This window comes from Rattus norvegicus, chromosome 6 (genome assembly GCF_036323735.1).
Source record: "Rattus norvegicus strain BN/NHsdMcwi chromosome 6, GRCr8, whole genome shotgun sequence".
In the NCBI taxonomy this organism is placed as follows: Eukaryota; Metazoa; Chordata; class Mammalia; order Rodentia; family Muridae; genus Rattus; species Rattus norvegicus.
The window spans coordinates 114,980,383-114,996,094 of NC_086024.1; the positions used below are offsets into that span (position 1 = coordinate 114,980,383).

Consider the following 15,712-nt stretch of genomic DNA (forward strand, 5'->3'; position numbering starts at 1 on the left):
TTATTTTTTTAAGAACATTAGACAAAAAGTTGAGTATTTGTTTAAAAGTGGCATTGCAGTTGCACTAAGAACTGATAGGGTCATGTTCAGGTATAGCTATCTGTCTTCCCAGTTGTGTGATTCTGAATAAATAATTTAGCTTATTGAAGCCCCGATTCACTGATATTTAGGATACAACTTTAATGCTTAGATAAATCATTTACATTTATTCTTACACTATAAGAATAACTGGCAGACTCAGTTGTCAATACTCTTAAAAACACTTTCCCCTAGAAGTCTCATTATTAATTAATGCTTAAACTAAATGACGACAACTTAGCCACAATTATAATTTATATGTTCTTTCTCATATGTTAAAGGAAGTCACTATGCCAACCATTTTCTTCATCACATCTATTTGACCAAAAAACACTTGTCTTAGCTGATCTAGACACCTAAGTTCATTGATATTTTTGAATAACTAAGAACTCTTTTACACCTTCCTTCTTGATTTGCAGTATCTTAAAAAAGAATAAAGCTAAGCTATGACTGTGTGAGCACCTTTAAAGACTCCTCCCATAAGACACCACATGAAGCTTAGTTTGGATGGAGTCAAATCCGTAAAGTCATAATACATCTCTACTATGTCAAGTGCATGGGTCCTGGGCATGGGTCCTGGGCAAGATTTTCATTTTGTTTCCATAGGGCTAATTTCCATTCACTAAAAAAGCATGGTAGTCTAATTGATTTTATAATCCCCACATTCTTTGCAATAAAGATAGATTCAGAGTAAATGATAAAAGGAGTTTTATTGTACTATGTTGTCCAGCTTAATTATCTCCAGTGGATAACTTAGAGAATTCATGTTTCTACCTGAGTGATGGCAGTGCTCACACTTACTTCTAATGCTCAGGAGGCAGAGGCAGGAGGATTTCTTTCTTTGAGGCCAGCCTGGTCTACATAAAGAGTTCCAGGATTGCTGAGCCTACCCAGAAAATCCCTATCTCAAAACAAAGCAAAATAAAAGGAAACTAAACTAAAATTTAGTCTCTTGCAAAGGAAAGGCAACACATAAGCAATGTCTTATTGCTATGACCCACGGAACACCAATAAAACCATGGTCAAAATTCTCGACTTAAGGCCAGAATAGATCAGTTCTCTAGAAAGCAGAATCAAAGTAAGCCTTCTTGAATAATTCATTACTATGTAGACATGACTCTGAGCTATCATAGTACCAGTCCAGATTAAATGTCCCACTGCTGCCCAGTTCTGCTTTTCAGAGCTTCAAGACCCCAGCAGGAAAGGATAACAAAAGGAAGCCTGTGCTCATCCTGGTCACCCGTTCTCTGGTAAAAATTTGTGTGGCCCATTATTCCATTGCCTGAAGACAGTCATCAATATTAAATAGCTCCATTTCTATGTACATGTTATCCTATCTTTATATGGCAAATTACTCACAGAGATAAAGAACAAAACATTGCAGGATCTTGCTGCAAAGGAGACCTTGCACTTTTAATATCTATCCCCGTCCCAGTAAATAAAGGTGGCAAGAAGTTAATAGAAGGCGTTGTATATTTCAGAAGGAATTTTAAGCTACCTGTGGATGGGAAGGTCTGGTTAGGAAGTTCTTTCTGGCTTAGAAAAAAAGCAAATGAAAGAAAAACAATACACAGATAGCAATAGCTCAATGCTTTGCTTATGAAACATCAACTCCCTGCCTTGTGGGAGCAGAGCACCATGCTAGGAGCTATGAAAGGCTCTGTAATAAAAGTGAATGGTCTCCCTTGGAAGGGGACTTTCAGGCTTCTGGGAGCATGGTTGCCTATCTCAGTGTAATTTCCCGAGTTACACTATATGTCTGTGACTGAACTAAGGATAGTACACAAGGATACAACGTCTCTGCTCTTATGAAACCTGTGTTCCCATAAGGAACAAAGATACATGGGAAAGAGTTAGCTTGTAAATCCTATATAGAAGGACGAGTACATAGTGGGAAGCCATTTTACTAGCGAAGAAAGACCCCAAAGGCTTAGAGGAGAATGACGAAGTGCAGGAGAGAACTCAGTCACTGAAAGGGCCATCCAGAGAAGGATCAAAGAGATGTGTTTTCCTGAGACAGAATCAAAAAGTGTGACCCAAGGGTCAGCAGAAGCCCTGGAAAATAAGGCTGGAGCCGGCGAGCACAATTCATAGAACTTGCCTGGTAAATAAAAACATACAGTTTCTGTTTGGAGAAACTTGTGGGACTCTGAGGGAGCAAAGTGACTTAATCTGCATGTTATGATATCTTAATGTATGTAACAGACTTTTACAATATACATAGAAATAGTTACAGTACATAATTACTGAAAGACTTACTCAAGACAAACACATTTATCGTGGCTAGTTACCTAGCTTCCCCCTGTGACAAGGGAACTTATAATGTACTCATTTAGCTAAGATACTATCATTAACTTTTGTCCCCCTGTTGAACTGAGACTTCTAGATTGTTGATTCTGCATATCTGTTACTTTCTATTTTTGGTCTATACTATCTTATTTCTTTGTCTGTCTTCACTCCTTTGATAACCGCTTCACCTTCTATCTGAATATTGGGTTGTTGATTTTATTCTTATTTTACGTACAAGTGGCATCATGTAGTATTTTTCTCCCTCCCCCTCTCTCCCTTTCTCACTCTCTCGCTCTCTCTTGCTCTCTCTCTCACTCTCTCGCTCTCTCTTGCTCTCTCTCACTCCCTCACTCTTGCTCTCTGAATCTATGTCTCTCTGTTTCTTTGTTTCTTTCTGTCTCTCTTTCTTTCTTCCTCTTTTTTTTATTTCATTTACCCTAATGCTCTCTATTAACCATTTCTCTTTTGCTGGTTGGACATTTTTATGGTTTTGAAGAAGTGCTTATCTGCACCCCTTACCCATTTTTGTATTTTGTAATTGTTGTATTTGTCTTCACATTACTAATCATGGAATTTCTCTACAAATCTTAGCATATTAACTCTTTGGAAATAGGATTGTCATTTTTTATTAGTCTGTTGCTTGCCTTTTCATTTTGTTATTTTCTTTGCTATACAAAATTGTTCTTATATGATTTTGAGAGTCACTCTGGCCTCCATATAGAAAATGCAGTTTGGGGAACCAAAGTAGGGGTTGGGGGGGGGGGCTCAATGGTTAAGAGCATTTGCTGCTCTTTCAGAGGACCTAGATTAATTCACAGCACTTATACTGCTGCTCATAACTGAATGCAGAGGATTTAGACTTCTCCTGGCTTCTGTGAACGTCAGGTACACTTTGATACACAGACATACATGGAAGCAAAACACCCATACACATAAAACTAAATATTAATTACCTAATCAACTTTAATTTTAAAAGCGGAAATAGTAGACGATCATAGACACCAAACAATGGATTGGGGTCACTTACACTACCTGGGGTCAGGTATTGAGACTAAAGAAAAACAGACACTTTTGTACACAAAGGAAGAGTTTATTTGAGGCTTTCCCCTTGGAATATGCATTTGGAATTTATGAAAGAAATTTGGAAGGAATACTTTCTTAAGGCAATGTTAGCCAGAGACTCAAGTAAAATGTCTTCCTGGAGTGCTGCTCAGTGAGTCAAGTCCAAAGACGAGAGGGTCTTGGATGGGTGAAGGATAAAGGTGTAACATCCAATGTCAGCTGGAGCTGAATTCAGGGTGCCTCTTAGATTATCAAAGTTGAAATATTGTGTAGATAAGCAGATATGGGAAGTTAAAATTGTTACCAGAGTTTTGAACTAGAAATTCCTGTCCTATCTATGATGTTTTAAAGCTAAGGGCCAGACTGGGTCACTAAAATTTAAGAAACCATAAGTATGTTGGTGACTTTCTTACCTCTATGACAAAATCCTTTAGAAAATCAGCCTAAAGGGAAAATACTTATTTTGGTTGATGATCTCAGAGCTCTTGATTCTTAGTTCTATTGATTCTGTTCATTCTGGGCCTATTACAAGGTGTCAGGAGAACATCAAAGAAAACAGTGTTTGCTCATTGGGAATAGGACCCCAAAGCTAAGTCTAGGACTAGCTAAGAGTTGGCTGGATGAGTGCAATAAGGGTAGGGAAAAGACAGATTATCCAATCTTATACTATTCAGCTGGAGAGAAAAATCATCTCAGATAGAACATCCATCACTGACTAGCATGAAGTGATTTTTAAATATTGATAAAAATGGGTGTTTTATCTCACCTATATTATAATATGCAGCATGCACCTGTAAACCCTAAATCTACATAGAAGCAAGACAAAGAAGATGGGGTAACTGATTACCACCAAAGCAAAACAATAATAAAAACAAACACCCTTCACATACCCACAAAACTTTTGGCCATTTTTAAATGGGTTTTTCTCATTTGTGCACCTTAAATGGCATTGAACACTTTGGGGAAAAAAAAAAAGAAACTGAAATACTTCCTCAAACTTCATTCTCTCGTGTTTTCATTTTACCTCATTGTACTAGTGTTGACCAGGATTGTTTTCAAAGGGTTTGAGGAGTTTTCTCTTTTTGTTTTCATCTCTCTTTGTGTCTTAAATAATACCAGGACTCGGTCTACACAGATTGTTAGACAGAGGACCACAGTCTCCTTTGAGGTCTGTTGTTTTACTATACAATAATAGTTCCTGGTGAAAATTCATTTAAATATGACCTCGTTGGAGCTTGTTTCTAACCTACACAGGTGTAATAAACTAGCTATAATATTTCATGTGTAAATAACACACACTCACCATTTAAAGGTGAGTGAGTTAAGCATTAAGAAGGCAATGTTTCCTCTTGACAGGAGGAATTCTCAATTAATATTTTTGAGGTGGTTGGGTGGCTGCATTCCTCAACTGGGGGCCGTGCCTATCCACTGGATATGGTCTCTACAGGTTCTATCTCCCGTTTGCTGGGTATTTTGGCTAAACTTCCTGTTTAGGAAGGGTCCTAGGAACCTCTTGGGTCCCTGGTATCTGGGACTTTCTAGATGCTACCATCAGTTCCCCCTCCCTCACTACTCCACACCCATTTTCAGATTCCTGACCCTTTGTACTTCTTTCTCATCTCCTCCCATATCTGAACTGCCCCACTTTTCACTCTCCCTCCTCTCTCCCTCCCAGATCCCTCTCTCACTCTACTTCTCAGAGAATATTCTCTTCTCCCTACTGAGTAGTACTGTAGCATCCAAGGCAAGGCCATCCAGAGACTGGCCCAGTCAGGGATCCATCCCATCTGCTGACACCAATCCCAGACACTATTGCTGATGCCAAGAAGTGTTTACTGACAGGAGCCCAGTATAATGGTCTCCTGAGAGGCTCTACCAGAGCCGGACCAATACAGATGCGGATGTTAAAAGCCAAACATTGGACTGAGTGCGGGGGTGGGGTGGGATCCCAGTGGGGAAGTTAGAGTCAGAACTGTAGGAACTGAAAGAGTTTCCAACCTCCTAAGAAGAACAACAATATTAACCAAGCAGAACCCTCAAACTCCCAGGGACTAAACTACTAACCAAAGAGTACACAGTGGGTACCCATGGCTCCAGCTGGATATGTAGCCGAGGATTGCCTTATCTGGCATCACTAGGAGGGAGCCCCTTGGTTCTGTGAAGGCTTGATGTCCCAGGATAGAAGAATGCTAGGTTGTTGAGGCAGGAGCAGGTGGGCAGGTGGGGGAGCATCCTCATAAATGTGGAGGGGAGGGAGGAGGTGATAGGGGACTTGTGGAGGGGAAATTGGAAAGGAGGATAACGTTTGAAATGTAAATAAATAAAATAACTAATAAGAAAGAAAGGAAGGAAGGAAGACAGACAGACAGACAGAAAGGAAAGAAAGAAAGCAGGCAATATTAGTGGAAGAAGTGTAAACAAAGTTGGAAAGACATTATTATGGCTGTAACAGTCAGGCTTTCAGATTGAGGTGAGACTTTGTTACTGAAGTAAACACTTTAAGGATCATGTTTGAAATAACATTGACCTTGATTGCCCGGGACCCAGCTTCTGCTGTTGAATATGCTGCTGCTAACGGTCCTTGAAGATAGTAGTAGCAACCATGTGTAAAGCCCTTTAGAATTTAAAAACACTTTCACATTTAAAATCTTCATAGCTGTGCAAATTCACTCTGTGAGGTAGATAATTGAGCATACATCATAATCTTTGCATGGTACTATTGAGGAAATAGACTCAATAGTATGAATGAATTTGTTGAATATCTAATAAGGTTTTCTGTAGTACAGATAAGAGTAATATGTAGGGTTTCTGACTCAATGTCTCCATTCTCTGTATGAGAGTTCAATCAGAAATCAACTCACTTCAGTGATGTCAATGTGACTGCCTTCATGAAATATAGAGGCTAGGGTGAGGACAGAGAGGTAAGCAATTCAAATTATTCAAATAAGCAATTGAGTAAGTGTTTTCTACTTTGTGTGAAAATAAATGTGAACAGGAAGACACTATCCTGCCCCTCAAATTGTTTAGAATTAATCTGAGATATATAAGAAAACAAATTAAGCTTGCTAGAACACAGAATTAATAGTTAATAGTCAATTCAGGATAGAGTGTATTCACAAGAAGAATAGAGATTGCAGAATAGATCTAAAGAAAAAGGTTAAAACTCAGATGAATATAATCCTTACTTTAAGGTCCTCCCCCTCCCATGTCTAAACATTTCGTGCTATCTGTAGGCTCGGCTATCTTACTAATTTTTAAGATATAATAACACCTTATGCATTCTTATCTACTCTCATAAGTTGGAAAATGGAGGTAGAATAAACCTGAGATAATTAACACAGAAATGCAGTTCTGAGTATTGGATTTGATGATGTCTGCACTCTTCTATGTGGAGAACTTAGCCTCTCTCTCTTCCTACCTACAATACTTAGGTGTGGAAAATGAGTCTGGAACAAACAATGCATGAACCTTTTGTTTAGCATTTACAAAATATTAAATATTTTTACACAGGAACAAGTACCATATGTAAAGCTAGTTTTGTCACAGTGTGCCTGGGAAAGATGCTATGACATGTCAAGGTATAAGAAGGCTCACACTGACGAAAAGATCTTAGCCAGACTCATTTTCTTCTGATTCCACATCTGTGCAAAGCCAACATTTTCATTTTTGGCCAATGTGTGATGTAGAATTGATTCATTCTTTCTCCCATGAGAATCCTCCCTATTGGGTAGATATGAAAAAATTATTATCATTCAACAATATCTCTGGATATCTATGGGAGGGGCAGGCATGAAGTCTTTCTTTAGAAATCTACTGCAAACAATTTGAAAATCTTACTTCAAGTCTGGGATCTCTCAAGTTCTTGGTGCTGCTCTAAGTTTCAAAGAGGGAAAGTCAAGGACTTATTGAAATTAGTGGTATTCATTTCAGCTTCGCCATTGGCTCTTTATCTTCTCATGTTTGAGACATGTCTTTTAGAAAGAGGAACCTGCATCCAAGATAGGTAAGACTTGAACTCAAGCTTCCTGACTATATCCATCAGCTTGTCCAGCTCCACCTTGACCCAGTAGTTTACAAACGTATGCCTTCAGTTGAAGAGAGTTTTCCACGATGAATTCTGATCTGTGAAATTGCAACTTATAGTACTTTCTTTGTATGCATTATATTTTCCATTTTGATGGGGGCTATTAGGACATGCTGAGATAAAAACGATTGCATCCAAATATGTTGTTTTAAATTGTTCTCAAAGGCAAATATAACTGAAACACATTATTAACATTGAGGAGAGCTATAAATATATAACATATACTTTTGAAAATTCAAAGTGAGTGTAGATAGACAATGAACAATAAGCATGAATCTATGCAATGACAAAGAATGATTAATAATTTTATTTTGCATATTGTATTAGAGAGCAAAGCAGTTTCAAATTTGGCTACTAATGATTGGATACTAACTTGTATTATAAAAATTGATATGCTCTCTACATCCAGGGTGTGTTGGCTTCATTTGAAATTATGGCTTCCATGGATTTAAAAAGATACTTATCCATTTTTTTATTAATTTGCAAAGTGCCAACTCTAAATTTTAGCATGTTGAATTGTCCAAACCAGTGATTTCTGGAGAATAAGTGGTGTCCTACTTTGTATGTGTTGTAAAACAAGCATTTTTGAAATAAGTAAATTACTCCACACAAACCTTAGGGGACCCCAACTGATGATAGATTCCTGCAAACACCACCCATTATTTTTGGAATTTGAATACCCTGAGAACCGCATTCTTCAGTCTTTGCACAAGCTTTGTTTTCTGCTTTCAATAGTGACATGTGAAACAAAAAGCTTTTCTATGTAACAATTACCAAATGAAGTCTTATGTGAGAGTCATTGGATTGGTGCACTAAAATCAGTTACCTTAGCACTTCCCAGATTTTTCTCATGAAATAAAACTCACTATTAAAACTGATAGTCCAAAACTCAACCAAATGACAACAAGGGTTTTCCTTTTTATTTTAATATTGGAATTGTCTTCCTTCCATGTAGAAACATTCCAACTGCACTTTGTGAAGTTCCAAAAATAATGATTAACATTATTAAACCAGAGACTAAAAATCTTGGTACGGACTGACCCATGGGGACATATTACTACAATTCTGTTTAAAATAAAATAATAAAAGGGGCGTCTCCTGAGGGGCAGAAGTTGGCCTCATTTTCAAAATTTATTCAATTTGTCAAAGCTACCCAAAGGGGTTATTTGAAATGGTTGGAATTGGCTGTCAGACCCAAGTGCTCTCAAGCGTCTTCTTACCTTTGGGGTTCGCCTACCCGGGTTTCCCAGTCCTTGGTTGAAAATTATAGTTCTTACAGGGATATAGTGATGATTATAAATTCAGTGATCTCTTCCAGTAGGGGATGAGGCCATTTGTAAAACTTCCCTTTCATCCTTTTTCAAATATCTATCCCTCAATGCTCACACACATACCATACACATACATGGACACACAGGTTTGAGATACTCACAGGCTCTTGTCTACTTTTCTTAATGTAGATTGAATGTAATGTTTTCTCTCTCAAATTAGTCTCTAGAAAACTGACACCATTTACTTCAGGCACAATGCATTTTGCTCAGCATTGGAGATACTGATGCTGATAATGTCGTCTGTGGAGCATAGAGAAGTTTTGACACTATTACTAAAAGTAACATTAGTTTTTTCTTCTGTTCAGTAGGCAAGTACATTGGTAGGTACTCTTTCAGTTTGGAGGAAAAAGAATACTCACGAAGTCATGCTACCTACTGTAGTCCTGGAACACCTTACAAACTCTGCCTTCTAGGCAAGTCTCCCGAAGAAGTTCCGAACAACTCGAGAGCTGCTATATTTTCATTTCACTACAGTCCCCCTACTGCACACACACACACACACACACACACACACATATACACAGAGAGAGAGAGAGAGAGAGAGAGAGAGAGAGAGAGACAGAGACAGAGACAGAGACAGAGACAGAGACAGAGACAGAGACAGAGACACACACTGCACCTGAAATCTGAAAGGAAGTCTTCTGATGTCTTTCACCCCTACTGGAAAAGCATGAATCAAAACTCAGTTGCTCTCTTTCCCACCCCAAATTGGTTTCGTCTTGCTGACCTCTCTACCTAACCCAGCTGGTTGTTCTGTTTTTCTATTTCCCCTAAATGCAACTTACTTTAAGCATGCGTTAACTTGATTGGCATCCCAACTGTTCAAGGGTGATAGACAGTACCTGCCTTCTCTTTGAACTGTCTTCTTAGGACGTACATCCAGACGGCACGCCCTTTTTATTTTTTTTAAGAGAAACAAAATCAAAATGCAACTTCCAAAGAAATATCAGAATTTATTTTCAATTTTGGCTGTCACAAAAGGGGGATCAGTGATCCAAATCTAAAATAATCAAATAATAACCAGCAAAATCAACATGAATATAAAGCCATGTCCCCTGACTGCTCTGTCTGTGCCTTCTCAGCGTGTGCATCTGGTTGTTCATCTCTTTAAAAAAAAAAGCAAAAAAAAAAAAAAAAAACCAAAAACCCATTTTTTGTTATTTTCTCCCTTCTTGTTTGGAAATTAAATGTTTTTGTATTATATATATAAATATCAATGTATTTCTTTTTAACTGCTAGATCTTTGTCTTTAGAGTTGATTTTCCAAAATGATTAGAGAAAGTTATGAATTGTTTTCTGCAGATTTTTTTCACGCTCTTTCTTTATATATGGGACAACTTCAGCTGCAGAACCTCACATCCTCATCTTTCAGATGACCCGGTCTCATTGGCAGTAGTACAAATCATGGGTGGCTTGTGCAAGGTGGACGATTGCATTAGACCCTACCATTTCTATACAGAGGACTCAGGAGCAGCCCAGTCTATGGGCTCTCCGCTTGACACTACCCTTCATCTGCTCTGTGGAGCTCTCTACTCCCAGCTTTAGATGAGGCTGCGTGGCTGCCGATGAAGTTGTTCTACTTGAATGCATAACTCTAGTCTCCTTGATTTTGCTTTTAACCTTCTGATCTTGAGTATTAGCGATATTATTTTATGTACTGTGTCTATTTTGAGGAGGAGGAGGAGAAAAAACAGTTTAAGTGCTTTTATGATTTGAAAAATCTCATGATGCAACTGTAATGATTTCGTAGTAATTGCATGTTGAAGAAGTTGCAGCTTAGGGTGTGTGAGATTGTCAGTGTTAGAGTTCTGTTCTTGATTTCCGTAGATGGGCATGTGTAGGCTCATTTGTTTTTGTATATTGCCCATCCCTTCCTTACAGCCAGAAGCTCTAATGCAGCTAGATCACTCCGTGCCGCCCTTACATGGACATGGCGACTCACTTACACATTTACCCTTCTCATCTTCATCTCCTGTGTAGTACACTCATAGACACACCCCTCCCCTTTCCGCACCCCTTCTTTCCCATGCTCCCCCCTTCTTTAGCGTTGTTAAAATTTATGTGCTGTCATCCACCCCCCTAAATTAAGAAAAATCTCAAAATTTGTCAAAAAGACAATACAAATCTAAATATTTATCTGAAAACTAACAATGAAGAAATTCATTCCAAATCCTATAGATGCATAGATTTTTTTTTAAGGCAAATTATAATTTTTTTCACTTTCAGTCCTAGAAAGAAGAATTATTTTAAATTTAAAAACCAATGCCCATCCTAAGTCCCTCCAAAGTAAAACTTGTTAAAGTGCAGATTTTTTTCTTTTCATGTTATGTGGTGTGAATGTTTGTGTTGTTGCCTCCCTGTATCATCCTCTGTTGTAAATTACTATATCTGAAAAACTAGACATTTTGCTCAAAAGTTTTTAAGAAATAACAACAATAACAACAACAACAGCAACTACAACAACAAAAAAAAGCAACTTTCAAGAATGTGGCAATTCTATTTGTCCAAGAGCATTCTTACACAACTTTCTTTTGTAAATTTTTTCTTCCATGCCAAAAAACATGCGGGCAATTTGTTGATGTAAGTTGACTATAAATTAATATGGTATGCTTTTCTGTTATAATTTCAATTGTGTTACCTATGTTGAAATTCTGAGCGCTCTCTCTCTCTCTCTCTCTCTCTCTCTCTCTCTCTCTCTCTCTCGCTTCTATGTTGTTATTTTGCTTTGTGTTTTAATACTACGAATGCCTTTTTGACATTATTTGCTCTTCTGCTGAATTTGTTTTCGCTATGATGTTGGTTTTATTTTCTTCTATATGTATGATTTTGAAAAGTATATTAAGTATGTTATTTTATTTTGGCCTTTTTGCATTATTTTCACTCTTCTGATTTGTGCTGAATTGCATTCAATAGTCAATAGGAGTTCTACTTTTAATTAAAGAGCCAGTTCTCATCAACTGAAAGAAGTCCAGTCTTGCTCTAAGCTTATTAAGCTTATTTTTAGCCACAGACTTTAAAGCCTTTACAGTATTGGTTGCTTTAAAGTGGGATATTAAAATTGGTTACAGCAAATGGAAGGCATGGCTCCTCCCCCCCCAACCCCCAAATTGACTTGAGTTAGTTCCAAGTATCATCAGTGGTAATTTCATCCTTAATTTAATTCCTTAGAAGATATTCAGGGAAATCAGCCCTTTATCTTATTTTTCTTTCAGCAAAGGGGAAATAAGGTACTCTCAAGTGACTATGGTAGAGTGGTTCTCCAGGATTACACTATCATCTTCACCACAGGCTACAAAATCAATTTTACTCAGAATAAAGACATCAAGAATCCCAGGTGTTTACAGAGTTGTGCTATGATATTGATGCCTTCCCATGAATACACCGACTTCTGGCAAAAGCACATGGCATCATGTACACACAGGGAGAAAGCTCAAGCATCCTCCCTCCCTTCTTCCCCTCTCCTCTCCTTTGTCTCACTCTCCTTTGCCCTTTCTATTCATCCAGAAGGATTTAATCAGGTAAGCCTCATAGGCATCTTATGCTTGTTCCAAGAAGATGCAGATAATTCATCTTTGATGTAGAAAGTACCTGGGTAGGTATCACGGTTACGTAACTCTGGGTGGAGACAATGCCTCGACCTTAAGGTTGTTCGGCTCAGTGTAGCAGCTGCACATCACAAGCTCAAGGCTGGTGAGAGGCACCATGCAATCTCTTAAATGAAGAAGTCACGTGTTATAACTCTAATTCTAGATAGCACTGTTATCTGAAACCGTTATTAGAAATATCAAAGTGAGTGGTGAATAGAAGAAGTGTTTTCAGCCTGGTAACTTTAATGAATGGGCTCTCTTCACCTCAGTTCAGGAAATTTTATGCAGCTTGACATATTGAATAGAATTTCAGTTTTAAAAGATAGAATTCTCTAAAAAGGGGATGTTAATATATCTAATCATATTAAAGGCTTTTATGTTTGTTGGAAAAAAAACTATCAATGTTGTTAGAAGTTAATCATTTTTTCCAAATACAAGATCTTTGAACGATTATGAATCTTTCCACAAAGTCTATTATTAAAATTACCTCTTGAACCCTGAGTATTTGTATCTTTGCCTATAAGCCCATTGCATTATAAAGGACAGAGAAACTGATCAATGACTGGGATGTCTATAGGTCAAAACGTTAATAAAAATAGCAAAGCATTTCTGGGTGGCATACAGTGTTTAGTGACATGGAGCAGACTCTGTTATTATTCCCATTTTCCTTGGAGTTGAAGGAAGATAACCAATTCTTGTGGCTTATAAGTGTAATTCCAATGCTAACATGAGTCCAGGCTAAATGAGTTCAGAATAAAAGCTTGTAAGTCATAAGAAAATGAAAACTTCACTTGGCATCCCCTGGTTTACTACACATAATTACATCAAGCTGTTTGGACTCATTATTCTTAGACATATGGAAAAAACAGATTTGGTAGCTTTTCTGAATTAAACTCTTTCCAGATAAACCATTTACTATTTTTAGGAGTGTGTATGTGTGTATGTGTGTGTTTGTATGTACGTGTGTGTGTGTGTGTGTGTGTGTGTGTGTGTGTGTGTATGTGTTAAACTTAGAGGGTTTAACTGAAGAATTTCATCGTGTTAAAGATAAATTTCTCTCCTTTGATACAAGTTTTACCGGTGTTTTCTCTACCAAGTGCTGACTGTGTTTGTCCAGATCAAAGTTTTTTTTTTTCTATGAAGGTCACCAATGTAGAACCATTTAATGGTTAAAGGCTTCAGCATATCTGTGCATTGAAGTACTCCCTCCTATGACGCCAAATATGTAAATGAGTGTCTTTATGTATTGAGTGGATTAGAATAATGCAAATCAGAGATAAGGTAAAGAACTGAAATAGACATAAGAGGTCCCAGCAATTGGAGCATGGAGTTGTCTCTGGAGGCTCTCCGCCTAGCATCATTCTATTTGTATGTTTATGACCTTTCAGAGTCAGCTGTCTCCAGAGAGGCAGAAAGGCCGGAGCCACATTGAAACTTCATGCTGCTCTTGATTTTTCTTTCTCTCTCTCACTCTCTCTCTCTCTCTCTCTCTCTCTCTTTTTTAAAGATGACCCACTGCATTCGCCACCACTGACAACATCCTCACAGTTCAGAAGAGTTCTATTGAATTTTTAATACACTGGCTTTTGCAATGGCAGACAGACCCTTTTGCTGGATATCAGCCCTAGAGGCATGAATTATATATCTATAAATACACTCGTAGAGCAAAAAAGCAGGGCAGCCTTCGGGGCTAAAATAGACCTTTTATATCCCTAGTGAGCTCTCTAGTTTAAGGGAAAGCACAGCCTTGTCAAAAGAAAAATGTATATTCTTGATTTTAAGATGCTAACATTGAAGAATACAGATAGTTCTTATTCTAAACCAAAGGAAAATTTTAGAGATGGCATAAAACATTAGGATTTTGATATATTCCAGGTTTCATATCTCTCTGACTGTTAATATTAGACGTGACTGTGTGAATACTTTCTAAGCTTAGACACAGGTGATTACATAGTCTTCACGAAGGAGGGGCATATCATTAGCTATTACATCATTCCTAAGAAATATATCCTCTGCCCCCTCACCTCATATGAGGTGGATACACGAATACATGAATATCTTTATGCCCTCTTGGATCAGTTGACCTGAAGGATCAGTTCTAGATGCCTTTCTAATACCAACATTTGTGTATAGTTAAGTTCCTGGGAAACGGGCTTCTGAGCACACTCGTAAGGGATTATTGTGACCGGGTTAACTGAGATAGGAAGACTCATCCACTGTGAGTGGCAGCATTCCCTGGGTCAGGATCTTGGACTATCTAAAACTAAGAGAGGTAAACTGATCACAAGCATTCCGTGTTGATGATTCCAATGCGATGTGACCAGCTCCCTGAAGCTCCTACCTGCTGTAATATGCCTCCATGACAGACTGGAACCTTGAACCGTGAGCCAAAACAAACGTTTCCTCTTTCAAATGGCTTTTGTTAGAAGACTTTCTCACAGCAACAGGGAAGGAAACTCAGACAATCTCTTAAGCAAAATATCATAGAGAGCCAGGTATATTAGTTTATAACTATTATCCTGGCTACTTGTAAAGCCAAGGTTCTTGCTTGAGCCCAGAATTTTGAGAGCAGCTTGGACAACACACCTATATCTGATGTCCAAAAGAAAACAAGAGGCATAATTTGCATAGAACCTATGAATAGCTTCCTTGGTCTTTAAGTATTCTCTGTATTAGTTAAAATAGCAAATACAATGCCCAGGCTGTGCAAAGTTGTTAGACTAGATGTATTTTAGGGGTAGGATAGGAAAAATAATCTGCACATATTCAGTGCAGACACTAGGGGGAGGGGCATTTCTATCTGCGGTCCCTTGAATCCTTGACTGCTGAGCCCATAAATACAGAGGGTTGAATACATACTGAATTCATTTCAATTCTTAAAAGACAAAAATTCATGCTAAAACTGATAACAGAGCTAGGGGGATAGGCAATACCTACATGGGTTTGTTTGCTCTATGACCATGAGGATCCAAATTAAGATCCCAACACCTAAACAAGTTGGATCAGGTGCCGTATGTATACCTGAAAACCCAGCACCATGGAGAGCAGAGGTTGCCAGCCTAGAAGAGGAACATAAGCTCCAATTTCTGGGACTTTACCTCAGAGAAATACGGCAGTTCTAGAGGACATCTGCACTTGTGTACAGATGCTCATACCCCTTCAGACACATGAATATTACCACATACAACAATCACACAGACATATTCAGATGCATGTACACATTCACATTAAATATTTAAACATAATTATACACCCTAACCCATGTGCCTATTCCAGGCAGT

At 38.1% G+C, this 15,712-nt stretch overlaps 1 protein-coding gene across 51 annotated transcripts in view; it reads left to right on the forward strand.

Moving 5' to 3' along the window:
• Positions 1–15,712, forward strand: part of Nrxn3 (neurexin 3) — a 1,631,407-nt gene that overhangs the window by 1,607,716 nt on the left and 7,979 nt on the right. For 2 of the 51 annotated variants that reach the window (XM_063261446.1, XM_063261447.1), the window contains exon 23: positions 10,726–11,081. The exons of the other annotated variants lie outside the window; for them this stretch is intronic. In XM_063261446.1, the coding sequence (XP_063117516.1) occupies positions 10,726–10,835 (110 nt within the window). In that variant the 3' untranslated portion in view covers positions 10,836–11,081. Of the gene's footprint in view, positions 1–10,725; positions 11,082–15,712 lie in introns of those variants that run through there. 51 annotated transcript variants of the gene reach the window in all.